Genomic DNA, 16372 nt, shown 5'->3' on the forward strand with positions numbered 1-16372 from the left:
TATAAAAAAAAATAAAATAAAAAAAAGCAGTTTAACTCAGGGAGAAGGCTTCTCTCTTTACTGCTGTACTAACAGACACAAACACTATCCTCTGAGGGAACAGTCCATTATCGCTGGTGACAAACATGAAAAGCAAACGGTGAGGAGCAAGTCAGGAAAATGCCACTCGGCAGGAAAAACATTTAAGATTCAGACTGCCAGTGAGAATTTCTTCAGCTGCCCAAACATCTCCCCACACAGTCTCTCTTTTCATTAGTGCAACTCAGACAAAATGTCAAGGAAGATAACCTATTATCTTCCGTGCTGACAATAACACATACACACATACATAAACACATATACTGGGCTCCCTGGCAACGGATGCCTGTATATTACTTTTCAAGCGTTATGCTTTTGCTTCATGTGCCAATACTGTTCCTGCTGGGCATCAGTTGAGGATTGGTTGTGAGGAGAGATTTTATTTCTTTTTAGAAATCTGAAACTACATGACAACTGATGACATGACATATTTTCTATGACTTAGCTTGTAAAAAAGAAACACTACCATTACTGCCTTGTGGCTGTATGTCTCCAACAGCACAGTTGCTAAGTGGACACCCAAGATTAGTGTCGCCAACTCAGCACCTGACCAAATATCTCCTCTAGGATGATGAGTAGTGACCAGGAAAGTGCTTTGCAGAACATTATGTTATCACAGTGAAGCTGACCTTTTGGACATAAATTGTCATCACAACATTATTAGACCCTTAAAGAAATTTGTGTGAAATTTTGTCATTAGCATATGCTTTCTTGAGTTATGACCAAAAACAGGTTTAATGAGATGATAGTGACCTTGACCTTTGACCACTAAATCAGAATAAATTCATCATCAACTCAAAGTGGACGTTAGTGCCAAGTTTGACAGAAATTCCTTTTAATGAGTCCTTGAAACATCATGTTAACCAGGATAAGACTGACAAGCTCACAGTGACCTTTGACCACCAAAATCGAATCAGTTTATATTTGAGATCGTGCCAAATTTGAAGAAGTTTCCTCAAGTTGCTCTAGAGATGTTATTAGTGATAATGCCATGGCCATGATCACATGGACCTTGAGCTTTGACCACGTAATTCAAATCAGTTCATTGTTGACTCAAAAAGGAAGTGGGTGCCAAATATTAAAAAAAAAGTCCTTGAGATATCATGTTTATAAGAATGAGACAGAAGAGTTCACAGTGATCTTTCGCTACCAAACTCTAACCTAGGGCTACACCTAAGGATTATTTTTATATTGATTAATCTATTGATTATCTTTACAATGAATTGATTAATCGATTAATCTATCGATTATTTTTTTAATTGACCTAGCTTTTTTTTTTTTTTTATTACTCGATTAATATAACAAGAAATTTACCAAAAATAACATTTTAAAACGCTGCAGGGCATTATTCCCCAACAAAAAACGTCCCAGTCTTAACTGGTAATCTGTGTTTTACAGTCTGATATAAAGTCTCTCCGAAATAAAATTAATGCAAGAGCTTGTTCCACTCAAGTTAAAGGAATGTAGTGCAATCTACATTTAACAATCCAACGGCAAAATAAATAAAACAATGTAAAAATCAAGTCACTTTTAGGAGGAGTAACAAAACAGTTACTCTTTGTTACAGTAACAAACCTCAAATCTAGCAGTCCAACAAAACATCTTAAAATAAAGTGCATTGTATCAGCAGCTGATGGCATTCTGTCCACAGAGACAGTCAGGGGGCTTTTGTTTTGAAAGGAAAGCAAGGACGTTGAGGTAAAACAAACATCTTTGTGACAGAGAGAGACTTTAAACTGCAGTATAAAGTGGTTTAGAGTCACAAGCATCATGCATAAAAAAAGACGAGGCACAGTTTCTCTAGATGTGCTGCAGCCGACATGCAGCTCGCACGTGACTGACGAGCACTGCTCAGGCAAGCAGTGTGCACACTCTAACTTTATACATGAGCAACGAAACAAAAAACATCATGCTTGGCGCTGCTCACGCTCTCATTACACACGCTGTGTAAAACGGTGCGATGCGTCGACGCACGTTACATGAATCGATGTACTCATATCATCGATTGCATCAACTACGCCGATTACGTTAACACGTCGCCCCAGCCCTACTCTAATCAGTTCACTGTTAAGTCCAACTGGGCTTTTGTGTCAAATTTGAAAAAAAAAATCCCTCAAGTCGTTCTTAAGACACCATATTCATGGTAATGCCATGGACAGGATCATAGTGACCTTGACCTTTGACCACTAAAGTGGATCTTTGTGCCAAACTGGTAAAAATGTCCTCAAGGTATTCTTGACATATTGCGTCAACAAGAATGAGACAGACAAGGTCACAGTGACCCTTGACCACTGAATTCTAATCAGTTAATCCTTGAGTCAAAGTGGATGTTTGTGCCGAACTTGAGGTGATTCTTATAAGGTTTTCTTTAGATATCACATTTACAAGAATGCCACGAACACAGCCAGAGGGACCTTAACCTTCACTAAATTTTATCTAGTTCATTGTTGACTTAAAGTGGACTTTTGTGCCACATTTGAAGCAATTCCCTTGAGGTGTTCTTTAGATATTATGTTGACGAGCACAGGAAGTACAGCCATACAGATGACCGAACAGACAACTTGAAAACATAATGCCATAGGCCACGGCTGTTGCTGGTGTGAAGGCATAAAAAACATTTACAGTGTCTATAATATAATAATGTGGTGTGTTTGTGTCTTATTTTACTTCAGAACATCTGTCCTTCAGTTTTTCCTCTTCTTTTCTTACTTTGCGAACAAAATCTGAGCTTACACTGAACAAGCTGAGCTTGCACTGAACAAGAGGATATCAACATTAAAAAAGCATTACTTAATGTGACATTTTTCAGCCTTTACAGGCAAAAGATTTCATTGCTTGCAGTAATTTCTATTGGAGAGAAATCTAACAGTATTATAGGGGGTAATATTAGCTTTTAAGTGCTAAACAAGTGCCGACTGCTACGTATATCAAAACATCAGATTGAACTCACACCCTAGAGAGTGTTTGTAAGTATGCAGGCAGAGTAAATGGGACCATCTGGCTGGTGGTTTTGTATCAGTCATTAAAGTTGTCCGTTTTGAATGTGATTACATTTTACACTTCAAACAAACGAGTTGTGGGGGGATCATGATATTCAGAGTAAATATTAGGGAACCAATAAATGGAGGGTTGGAAATGTTGTGGATAGCTGAGGCTGTGGAGAGCCACTGGGCTGTGAGAACTAGATTCTGCTGGCTCTAGATAATGCAGGGTACGAGTGGAACAGCTGGGCTGTAAGCATTCATGTCATGTTGGAGGCTGAACATCTGATCCTATAGAGAAGCGGTGCATGACTCACACTGCTGAATGCTCAGCGGGAAGCGTGGGGCCGACACAATTAGAACACAGAACACACATGCATACGCACACATACAGGCGCACAGAGCTTCTTGGCTCTCCTGCAGGCTGCGAGGCGCCAGCACAACAGAAACCAACCAAAGCAGCTGTGGCCTCCAGCCAAATCATGCTTGATTGGAGTTGGGTCCTGTCAGGCCACAGGTTGTGCATTTTCAACCCCTCCAATCCACCAAGTTGAAAAGAAAACAAGGCCTTAGTCAATAGATTAAAGCCCGGCATTATTCATCATAAATCCTCTCGTGGCTGTGTTAACACAAAAGCTACAGATTGATATCCTGCTGGAGGTAAATGGCTGTGCAGCACGTAGGCGAAAAATACATGTGAGGCAAGTGTCGGAGGTGTGTGTTGTGTGGGAATGTCGACATCAGGGCCGTGTGCGTAGGAGGACTGGTTCAGTCACCTTTACTCTGAGGTAATGCTGCTGCAGCTTTGCCTGACACATTTGTTTTGTAAAATTTCCGAATTACTTTTGACAGTTGGAAAAGAAAATGATGAAAACTTTCTGACAAAATCTGCATTACAGAGCTACTGAGCTGAGGCAAGGATTAAATAAGTAGATGACACATATTTGTTAACAAGCCGAAAATAAATCTCAACATCAGATTCTGTACTTTCTCCATCGACTCAATTGGAGCTGCACTTTGCTGCACATTTAACACAGACTGTGTTTGCTGTGTCCAGTAATCCTGTGTCTTGTGACTAAGAGCGCACAAAAATATCTAGTTTACAACTGGATTTTGCTCTTCATCTGAACGCTCTACATGTATACATAGGAGTAGATTTCATGGGGGGCACAGGGGACACATCCCCCTCTTTAGAAAATGTTCAGTTACAAACTGATGGAGAAAAAAAACACAAATCGGTCCCAATAATACACCAGAATGCAGGAATGTTAGATTATTTTCTATGGAATTTCAACAAAAGTCCCTTTTCTTTCAGATGTAACTTTTACTTGAAGGAAAAGGGACATTCCTTCAAGGACAGTAATGTACACATCTTGACCAGAGAAAAAACGATAGTTTGAAGGAGGGGTGAAAAAAGTAATCTACGTCAAACTGGAACATCCACTATTAAACAAAGGAAGTGGCCTACGACAGCAGCTATCATAGGATGATAGGATAGGATACATTATGACATGATATGATAGGAACATCCATCACTGAGCTCCTTAAAATGTTATTTCCACAGGAGAAGTCACAGAACATCAATCAATGGAAATGCAGTCATCTCGTATTTGTGTTTTTATTGACATTTTGAAACTATCCCTTAAGTTTTGCGCAAATCTGTAATGGAAACCCATCCATTTAGAACTAAAGAAGTGTTAGGATGAGAGGTGAAACTTCTTCAACAAACTCAAGCAAGTCCAGTTACCTACGATGCAGTACTTCGAAATACCCTGATCTGGCTGACTGAGAATCTTCACCAAGGAGGAGGACCCCCAACCCAGTGTTCCATATGTGTACCCCCCCATTGTTGAAACTAAACAAATGCCCTTGTCTGTACAAATCAAATTAAATCCATTAAATAGTACATTTTACATAAATGACCGCTTTAAGAAAAAAAACTAAAAAGCTTCTGGCTTACCTCTTGGGGAATGGTGCTTCCATATGATATTGGCCTCAGGACGACCGACCGCCAGACACATTAGATTGACGTTGCTGCCCTCATTCACTGTGATGTCCTTTGATATGTTCGTGATCCTGGCGGGTACTGAGGGGAGAAAGAAAATCATGATTGATGTTTTTAGCTTAACTAATGACACGTGAGCTAGGAGCTCACTATTCCATGTGATCAGAACGGTGATGAGGTTAAAAATAACCCCCGGGTTGGGGGACTCAATTAGCATGAAATTAGCTGACAAATTTGACAATTCTCTGGCTTGCCGTGGTGTTATACATGATTGATTTTCTTCATCATGTGTCTTTGCCACACTGCTCATTAGACAAGCTTCAGACTGATTTGGAGTAAGACATAATTTCATCTCTCTTACTGGACCAGCTCAATCTCTGTATGCAAGTGTGTGCGTGTGTGTGTGTTTGTCTGGGTTCTTGATTAAGTGTACCCTGTGAGATTGGAGCCTGAAATTGAGAGTCAGAAGTTATTCTTCTTCACTAGAATTTGACTCCATCAAGGCATCTTGGACTATCTAGGAGTCCCGAATCAGCATCACTTGTCTTGTGCTGCGTTCACCTTTCACAAGACATTTAACCCTTTGAAACCTAAGCAAATTGATTTCTTTCGAAAACATGGGGGAAAAGGCAATGAGCAATTTGGCAAGAAATCCCCTGAATGTGCACTGAAAAAATGACCTGAAAACCGCTTATTTTATTAGAAAACTATTTAGGACATAGGGGAAAATGTCCCAAAACCTGTTTTTGGGTGGGATCTTTTTTTTTCAATTTTTCAGGAATTTTTGGGTCATTTTTTTTGCAACTTTTAACTAATTTCTGGCTCATTTTGGGGTCATGACTTGTTAAGCTGCTCATTGCCTTTTTTCCATGTTTTTGACAGACATCAAAACAATTTGCACAGGTTTTAAATGGTTAAGGTCATTAGTCCATTTGAAAAGGCATGCTTTTAATGAAGAAATGTTCTCCCCTTTGCCAAATTACTCTCTCCAGTATAGCTGAACATCATATTTTCCCAGAGTTTTATCATTTGTAAGGACAGAATTGCTTTTAACAAAATTACTACTTAACAACCTACACACTGGTCATTTATGTACTTTTTTAAACCTATATTCTGTTCTGTATAAGGTGAGGTTCTGGTCTGCACTTCTTTATGCATGGACTCAATGAGCACAACTCTGGCTGGTGCTGAACAGAATTCTTTTTTTTTTTTTAAAGTGTATCACCATTTGGGGTGTCCTATCACCACATTGTAATGACATTGACAAGACCAGCTCAGTCCACAGAGACCAACATTTTAGGTTGGTCTGTTGGTCTATGTAACTGTTAATGGAAGTTCATTAATTTCAGAGCAGTTGTCATGGCTCCCCACAGGACTAATAAGCCACTGTTCTCTTGCTGTCAATCAGTCCCATAACTCTCTAATTATAATGTTAAAGTTTTAGCTTCAAATTTCATTTCACTCAATGTGATTAAGACAGCTTATGCCTTAATTGAAATTATTAAAATACAATGGTAAAAGACAGTAATCTATTCCAAGTGATACATCTAAAAGAATTTAACAATGATAGAAAATAGCACAATGGATTTTATTTATTTATTTATTTATTTATTTTTTCATATTTTGAATATAAATGAAAAAATGCATCATGCGTTCGATGGTCATAATGTGTGGTCTGTGCCAGGGGATCAGAGCTGGAGTGATATGCTGCTGTGCATCCCATTGACCTTTGAATTTACTGATTCGATTAGCATGCATTGTTAAAGCCAGCTCAATGGGTTCATTTAGGGCACTGTGTGTGCAGGCTGATTCTCTAAATGCCACTCAAAAACTGACTGTTGACATGGAAGCAAGTTTATTGCATATTTCAAACCAGTGTCACAACTGACACACACGATTCAGGCACACAAATGATGGCCTATTCCGTGTTTTATACACCATGTTTTGTGTTTGCTACCCACCACAGCATCTTAACTGTATTTTTTTTTGTAGCTCAAATGAAATGAGCTGTGCAGTCCCTCCTTTAGGTAATTACTTGTAACCAATGCTTCATTTCTCTTCAGACATTTACACATTAGGGATGCGCCCATTCACAAAACTGGACTCCACAAACAAAACTGATGACAAAATGAACTGTATTATGAGGAAAACTATTACATGCAACACCCATTCCATGAAATGACAAAGATCAGTGCTGAGTTCACCCATTAATGTTTACTGTCTTTACCACTGCCTGTCTATACTGCCTTCATCCCAAAATCGGCTTAACAGACAAAGATGGTTTTAGAAAAAAAAAAAAGAAATCTGCATACATTCCAGCATTGTACTATGCATATACAGTAATCTGTATTTGCAGTAAAAGTAGATCACACTGTGAATTAGTCCTGATGTTATACTACGGCTGATAAATTCGTCTGTTATTATATTTTTTTTTATCACAGATATTTTTCAATTTGTAAAATTAGTTTGACTTTGACTTGTCTAAAAACTTAAGTGATTTTTCGTCCTTCATTACAGGACAGTGTCAGACCTAAATATAGTTCTTGATTATTATATTTAAATCCGCTGCATCAAGTTTGAAGTTTCAGAGCTGCAGATTGAGCAGCTGTCACGTTAGAAATAACGGAGTGACATATCGCCTAAATAGAGCACATATATGAACTTGTGCATTCACCATATGTCATTTTCGACTCGTTTTCTGTGAATGCTCACAGAGTTTGAAGCAGAAAGCCTGGGTTAACAAAGAAAGCTGATAACCACCTTCGTGGTCCCCTGTTAGCTCTGACCGAGGCTGCAGGGTTTGTCGAGCCAGCTCAGACAAAGAGAGCCTGGCCTGGCTGTTGAACTAGCTTCCTAGTATACCCCCCTGCGCAAACCTGCACAAGCTTTTGTGATAATGGATCAATAACAAGTCATTTGAAGAAGATGACCACTTAACAAAAAGTAGGTTACCCCCCCCCCCCCCCAACAAAACCAAACCAAGGCCAGAATTAGTGGACTGGGGGAAATGAAACATCTCTACATAAATGTCTCAATCTCATAACTTCAGCATGTTATTAGTAATGCATCATATTTCATACAGTACATCGACCCTGTCTTCATTATCACCAGCTGTCAGTACTTTTTTCTCTGCACAGAGAGTGTGTTTTTAATCTCTATACTTCTATAAATAGATGGTAAGTTGCTGCTCTATGTGCACAAGAGGACACTGTGGGAACCAGACAATGTGTCCAGACTGCAGTCATGTGTGCCTTGCCCAGTACATCAGTTTGATCATTTTGTGGCCAGGCTCCCATGGTGCACCTGTGGCGCACTGGGGCATGATATGGAATCCAAAAGAGCACATTCCAGACAACTGCAACATCAAAACCAAACAAAGTCTGGTCTGAAGACACTGCTGAAACTAGTTTATAAACATGCAAATAAAGGATCACAAAAAGTTTTCTACTATTTGTCCAATGCAACCAGCTGCAACAGGAGAGCAACTGATGTCTGTGATTATATGGAGGTAGTTGGTGTAAAGTTGGGTGCGAACAGTTGTTGTGTAGGCATGAGCGGGGGATTCCAACAATTATATATCACATCAAGTATTTTGTCCATATGCTGTTGTATATCAGCCACCGTCCTCCAGCTATGTTGGATCTCACTGCTTGGCAAGCAGAATGGCTTTTGGTTTTTGTTTGTAAGTTTATGAGAAATTACAGGCTGTAGCATCTCTGCAGACAGAAAAGAGAGGTGGTGAGATATGAGGACGAAGACGATAATTTAATTTGTTTTATGTCGTCTCCAATTTAGAATGGTTGAACTCTGCAGGAATTCTTTAAGGCTCCCAAAACCCAAAAACTTTTTCTTAGTGGTTGTCTGTTTGAAGATTTAGAGGACAAAGAGGAAACCACAATCCCTTAATAGCCAAAAGGTTCCCTGATGTGATACTGCAACAGGAGTAATACTGTGTAGATCAAATTCTAAAATTATACTCCACCCCCACAAAAAAAACAAGATGTATGTATATCAATTCCTCACCATGTACTGCGTTGAATCCTTGATTATACAACAAGTAGTTCCGATCAAGCAATCTGATTGGTTCACAAGACAGAGATGGATAGAATGTGCCCAAATTTGCATGACAGCACACCTTCCTCATCACTAAAATACTTACTGTGCCATTTCTTCATCACTACTCTTTAAGACACCATACATAGCACCATTTCAAGGAAGGGACAAGAGCTATTATAGAACAATATCAATGAACATCAATTTCACTGCATCAAAGCGTGGAAACCACCAAAAAATGTAAAATACAGCTGACCAATTGAAAAGTAACAGCCAACTCACTCATGCTGTGAACTATAAACTAACACAAAGATGACAAAAACCAGCATAAACCACAATGTTCTGAACAGACACATTATAAACACAAAAACAGTTGCTGCTCCAGGTTTCAAAGGGTTAATACTGTAGTTTCCATGAATCAAACCCCAAAGAAAAGCTGTTAAGTGATCTGATTTTCTACCAAACCTGCATGTAAGCAGAGCGCACTGAGGAGGCTTCAGCAATCACTGTCTTTTTACAGCAATTAGACTAATGCCACAGAACTAACATGGTAATGATTCATTGAGGGCTAAATGTGGCGCCTCTAAGAGGCACTGAACAGGGAAGAGGAAGCACTGTGGTTTGAGGACGCAGCAGGCAGGCAACACGTTCTCAGACACGTTGACCTCCGGTAGAGATGAATGAACCAGCATCTGTGTGCAGAGTAGGTGACGGGTCCTCCAGCTTGATAATGCCAGTGGCCAGGTGATTAAAAACACCGCTCCCCTGCCACCAGGGCTGCTGCTGGATGTGACTGGGGGCCCGGGGACACGTCACTCTTCATGTCGGCACAGCCAAGGTGTTACAGCCCGTAATTAATTAGAAAATGGAATCAAGAGGCTTCCCAAAGAGGAAAGGATGCTTTCTCTGGGTGTTTATTTAACATCAGGGCTCGACTGATGCAATTGTATTTCTTTGTAATATTTTTTTTTTTTTGCCAATGTCAACCGTCATTGTGCTGGTAAATGTGCTTCTTTCACAGAGAGAGGAGCAGATACAGGGCAGACGTGCGGCAATGCGCCGTTATCTGCAGGCCACAAGAACACGTTGGTATAGAAAGCATTGTTACGATACTGCACATTGTTTTCTTTTCCAATATGAATTCTACATTTATGGCAATTCTCCAGTCTGACAATGAAATGGTGACATATGTGGGGAAAGAAAGAAATTGGGTTTAAAGGGTCAGGACTATTCAATACAAGAAGTTTTCAAAGTAGGCTGAGCAACAGCATTGTGCTTTTCTCCAAGGAGTCCCCTGTGCCCACAGCCACTGGTTAAAGAGGGATTCAGATCCTTTGCTTAACCCTTTGATACCTGGATCGTCATCAGTTTACTTGTGCTGCGTTAAGACACCTTTGTGAGCTATTTGACCCTCTGAAACCTGAGTAAAATGGTTGCTGACTCTTTCACAAACTTGGGGAAAAACAGTTAAGACCAACTTGGCAAGAAATATCACAAGAATAAGAAATTAGTAAAAGGGGACAAGACAATTCCAATATTTGACAATGTTTTTCTTTTGTTTTGCTTTTTAAAAAAGGGAGGATTATTAGAAAAATATTTTTTAAAAAAGAACAATGCCCAGAAAAAATGAACCTGTAATTAAAATATTTAATATTTAAAATTATGTTTCATTAAAAAAAAAGAAAACATATGTGACATAAATCATTATTTGTATTTTCAGCAGCAATTTTTAAGTCATGTTTGTTTTTGATTTACCCTTACTTTCCTTTTTTTTCTTATCATTTTCAGGTATTTTTCTTGTAACCCTTTGACAAATTACTTGCTAATCTAAGGTTAATAAAGGTAATAAAGGTTTAAGCTAAGGTAGCAATAACTCATTGTTGAAATACTGCAATACAAGTTCTGCCTTCAAAATTAGGATGTAAAAGCACACACATGCACACACACGTACACTGTATATAGACATCAGTAGTCTAAAAATCCATTAAATGAAGAATGTACTGGCAGGCATAACAACTAAAGGACACTGTGAAGGCTTTAGTTTGGCAATTGTTTCCCTTAAAGTGCACAATGAAAAAGCCTTCAAACGACTGAGCAAGAGAGGCTGCAGAAAAGAGAAGTGCTGCAGTTTGCCCATAGACCATGTGCCATCTGTGTTTTGATAAGCACACATCAGTTCATTCAGAATTTTATATGACACCACCAGACTGTTGGTTCCAAGGGACAAAATTTGATAGCTGCTCAGGACTGTTGTTAACCAGAGGGAGGAAGCTATGTGAGGTGGCAAGCTGCATAGGCAAGGTTCCATTCAGAGTCATACAGCAGCCAGCACTCCTTCTACCTCTGATGATCACTTCTTTCCAGGTCAAATAAGGAAGAGGACTGAAACAGGAGATCCTATCCTCCTGCTCATTACTTGCTAGCTGGGGAGTGGGCTCCTCCAGACGGCCAACAACAGAGGCCAGGAGATGGTGGAATCACAGGCAGCCACCTCCCTACCTGAGTGGAACTTTTTCAGTGCGTCTACCGTGGATGGTAGAGCGGCCACCTGCCCAGCGTGCACCTGGCAGTCCTTGCAAGTAGGCAGGTGGTTGGCAAACACTTCCTTACTGACAGTGGGGGAGCAGGACATCCGTTTCTGACCTGGGTCAGGCAGAACAGATGACTCTGTAATAGACAGTCTAGTATTAAACCTTGTCACTCAAGTACAGACTGAAAAACATAGTAAACAGTGTCAAAGCAAACTATGATCAGATCACAGTCACTGATGTCCAAATTGAGAATATATTGACAAAGGCTAAAATCTGTTCAATGTGGCAAAACGTAATTTATATTAAAAACAATTAAGACACCAAGGATTAAAGCCAGGCAAAGTTTTTACATAGATACTGGCTGAGGTGGCCAAAATGATTTTCCTTTACAGGGTCACTGGGCTCAGGGGAGGGCTCAGATATCTGGAAGGAGTTGCTTCTACACTTTGAAAGTGGTCAGCTGAAGTGATTCAGCATCTGATTAGGTTGTCTCATTGCCATCAATAAAGGCAACATAACTATAACAGCCTAACAATAATGCAGAACTAATGTGTGACAAAATTTAAAGTAGAAATAAACGAGAGAGACAATTAAAAACAAAACTAACAACTCATACCAATAAGAGTAAATATAATTCAAAGAATATTAGAGCACGGTTCTCTAAAAGGTTCAACTTTGGTTGCGTGAAACTTTTGGCATTCCAAAGTCTCATGCATCATTACAAAATTGTACAATTTTTTAGGATATATTTTTTATGGATGTTTGAAATCATATTATATATATTTTGTACAAGTGCTAGGCCTTTTCCAACATTTTTAAAATACAAATAAATCATTTCAGGGATGCTGGGATTGTATCCCAAATTTTAGGTGGAGATTATTTCTTGTCTATAACAGCTTGCTTTTGTTCAGATGGATGTTAGACTGATGAAGACTTTGAAGGTCAAAACGTTGCATTATTAATTTTTTGGAAGCTTGCAATATTCATTGGAGTGACGACTCATCTTTTCTATTTACATTCCAATTGACACCACAGAGCTCTGCGCATTCACAAAGCAACACACATTCATGCGCACCAATTTTGCTCTTCATTCTTTAGGCCTACATCCATGTAAACCGTCAGGAGAGACTGCTTTAGAGTGATTTTCAGTCCCTTCAGGATTTTGCAAGGTTGCAATCCTAACAATTAATGCAAATTCAGCCAATCCCTATGAATTATAAGTGCCCTTGCAATTCTGTACAATCACTGCAACTGTACTACAAATCTGACTCTTTAAAAGGGGCACAGGTATTGATCCTCTCAGCCTCTCTCTCTCTCTCTATCATAAGACTGCTTCTGAGTTTTGTGCGTGGAATCACAGACACACATACCCCTTTTCCACCAAATAAAATCTGATTCTTGAACTGGTTCCAATTACAATTCCCGATTCTTAGGCCTGGAACACACTGTATGTGTGAGCAGCGCGTGAGGACAACCTCGCCAAACTGCATCGTATGCTCTTGGTGTCCACACAGGCAGCGCTGTTGCTGCAACTCTTCTGCAGAGCTGTCTGCTGCTATTAGTACTGGATTTTAACAATAATAAGCACATATTCCACTAATTTATGAAGTTGTGCAAGCTCCTGCATTATCAAAAGCATGGTCTTGCAAATGTTTTATAATAAAATGCCTTGTGTCAATAACTGATGGGAGTCTGTCGACAGAGACGTTGTAAGAGGGATTTTATTTTGAAACAGAAAATCTGAGTAAAACTAAGATATTTGTATTTCCTCTGTAAATGATACTCATTGAAACTGTAGTAAAAGGCGATACAGAATTGATCTAATTATAAAAACACCATTTTCACTCTCTATTTCTGCTTTTTCTGCTTTTTCAGCCAGCCAGCTAGATATGCCGCAGCTGAGAGCCAGCTGACCAGCGCCGCTCATGGAGGCAGTGTGGCTGCACTAACTTGTTAAAACAGGCACTGATTTAGAAAAAAAAACAAAAGAAAAAAAAAAACGCTCACACGCTGCTCACGTAGGAAATGTGTGTTATAGGCATTAGAACCTTGGTACAATATAGGAGCCAGACAGTGTTTCCACCAGTTTTGTGTCAAACCACAGTAATCAAGGATGTGCTGTCAATAAAAGGTTCTGTGCAACACATGACAGAAGTGCACAGTTGTAGCGAAACTGCAGATTACACTGACTACTTGCAAACGTTAATTCTGTTTTTACTAATATTTGCTTTTAGCCAAAAAAAATGGTACCTATTAAGAGAGCATCTCACACTTTTTTTTGTCTGACGATTTCTCACTTGACTTCTCCACTGTTGACTTCGCTATGCTCTCTTTCTAACCTTAAGAATATGACATACGTGTTCAGTTCAGGTTAAGGAAAACCCGCTGTTTTTGGTTTTAGCTGGTGACCAACATTTGGGATTCTGAAACAATTTATTTTTGGTTGAAATGCTCTGACTGGTCGAAAATTTGGCTCATGACCCTGAACAGCTCTGGGTCGATGTTGGTAAAAAAAAAAAAAAGGGGGGGGACGGTGACAGTGCTGCTTACATTACATGGCTAACACTTACTTACAGGTTTAACGACAATCAAGTGATTTTGCTGTAGTTGTGAGATTAACGGCTTGATGTCAGATGTGAACGGTCCCTCAGCGCTGCATCTAACAGCTGATCGTGGCAATAAGCTGATTGACAAAAATCAGCTGTTGCGGGCTCCCACCCCTTATATCATCACAAATAGATGCTAATTCCATGGGAAACACTGAAGCCTCATGATAAGACATTTTAAATCTAAGAAAGAATGACTGAATTTTTGGAATTTTCAATTGCCCCAACAACTGTAATGCAAAAAACCACCTATAAGCACTGCAACTTGTGTCGCAGATTTTTAGAAAAGCTGCTGTGGATTCAGGCATTTCAGGCCACAACAATCACAAAAACAGCCTGAAAATTCTAGAGGGACTGAATTTTGTAACAGCACTCTCATTTACAGCATAATTTGTGTCACTGCTTTTGCGAAATAAAAAAGAAGTGATTTTTTGTATGACTAAAAAAGATTATAAGGAAACTGAAGGAATAAAAGAAGCTTTGCTGAGGATTGTTTTAGGGTGAACATGGACCTTTGACATCTCCCAACATCAAAGCCTCTGCTCCTGTGCCAACATTCGCCAAATCTATAATAGATGCTAACTCTTCTTTCATAACAAATTACTATGTGACGCAAACATCAAAGGCATCACTGTCAGTGAGTTTTCCAATCTGCCATCTCATTTACGGAACAACAGACATGTGTGGCAGATATCTCAGGAACATTCAGTGTTCTTGTCAGCGCTTATTGTTAATTCAGAGGCACACCCAACTCCAAGAGAAGGAACAAGAAACGGATCCAAACATTCCCGCCTGGGAAGTGTGATAAAACACTTGGGGCGGCTGCTCATGCTTTGGTGAGGTGGAAGTAAACTAGGTTAGTTTTCCCACTGGCTGGTAGAAGGTACAAGCGGTGACACCTGCCTTCAAACTTCCAAGCTTTCTCAGTTCAAAGGCAGCTTTTCATATGGGACCCATCGCATCTTATGTTCCAGGATCCAGTCCAAAGTTATGACAGCAGCACTGAAGTGAAACCAAATGGCAGGGTATGATGCAGTGCGTAAATATATTTCCTTGTGATCAGCATGAGAAAAGCACCACACACATGCTGGCTGAGATGGGCCTTTAAATCCTTGTATTTACAAGTCCAGACTGCCAGCCATGTGTTCAGTTTATTGATGAGCTGACTAGCGATTAGTAGTACTGCTGGCCCCCCATACCTTCTTCAGTACATCCTGGCTGACACGTGTTCAACCAGAAAGTATGTATTTGGTAGATCTATCTTTATTTTCTCCCAAACGACCAGCTGATTTTAAATTGAGCATAAAAAGGCAGTATATTTTACTTCTGAGATGCCAAGTACAAGACCTGACAACTTCCTATGAGTCCTTCAGCATATTCTACCTTTCTCTTTCTCCCTCCACATGCAGCATTCATGCTAACCCAACTCACTCGCTCTGGTATCTGAAAGCATTTGAAAATGTTTCTGTAGCTAGTCTTTGTGTGTGGCAGATGAATTAGTATGCTGATACAGCCTTCAGAAGAGGGAATTAAACATGAAAGTCTACCATTTATTGGAGGGCAAAAATCATGACCGCTAAAATCCCATTTCAAATGAATGAATGAATACGCTCCTATCAAATTATTAGTATTTTCCTTATTAAATATAATAAAAATTTGATGGCAAGAGCAGTTCAGTATACACTGCCTTTATTGTGACTGTGTTTGTGTTTGTAAGTAAATCGCAATAAATGGTACAACTAACTGAATGTGATAGTGTGGGGTGAAAGAAACAAGCGGACCTGTGAATTAAAGATGAAGGACGGACTAGTTTTGCCTGATCGTCTCCTTTTTATAACGGTTTACTTTAATGTTGTTCTTGGTAATTATTTCCCACACAGAGTTTAGAGTTTCTATCTCAAGAAACCAAGCAGTTCAAAACATAATAAGCAGCACTTCTAAAGTGATAAGATTGAGACTGCTTTCGAAGTTCTCCCACCTTCTGGGAATCCCCTGTCCATCCTCATACCGAAGCGATTAAACACAGCCACTTTATCAGTGATTTCTACGCCAGGCACTGATGCCAAAAGCCACCATTTGTGGCAGTATGATAAGCCGCCAGGCAGCGTCAGTTTGTAA

The 16372-nt window shown here is 39.6% G+C and overlaps 1 protein-coding gene across 1 annotated transcript in view; it reads right to left on the reverse strand.

The window, feature by feature from the left end:
- The window catches only part of opcml (opioid binding protein/cell adhesion molecule-like), a 191292-nt gene extending 179543 nt beyond the window's left edge, over positions 1-11749 (reverse strand). Inside the window, exons 1-2 of the mRNA XM_042499641.1 lie at positions 11617-11749; positions 5020-5145 (exon numbers count right to left, since the gene is read on the reverse strand). Of these exons, the coding sequence (XP_042355575.1) occupies positions 5020-5145; positions 11617-11749 (259 nt within the window). The remainder of the gene's footprint in view (positions 1-5019; positions 5146-11616) is intronic.
- Positions 11750-16372: the final 4623 nt, after the last annotated feature.

The sequence above is a fragment of the Plectropomus leopardus genome, chromosome 13 (assembly GCF_008729295.1).
Source record: "Plectropomus leopardus isolate mb chromosome 13, YSFRI_Pleo_2.0, whole genome shotgun sequence".
Classification (NCBI taxonomy): domain Eukaryota; kingdom Metazoa; phylum Chordata; class Actinopteri; order Perciformes; family Serranidae; genus Plectropomus; species Plectropomus leopardus.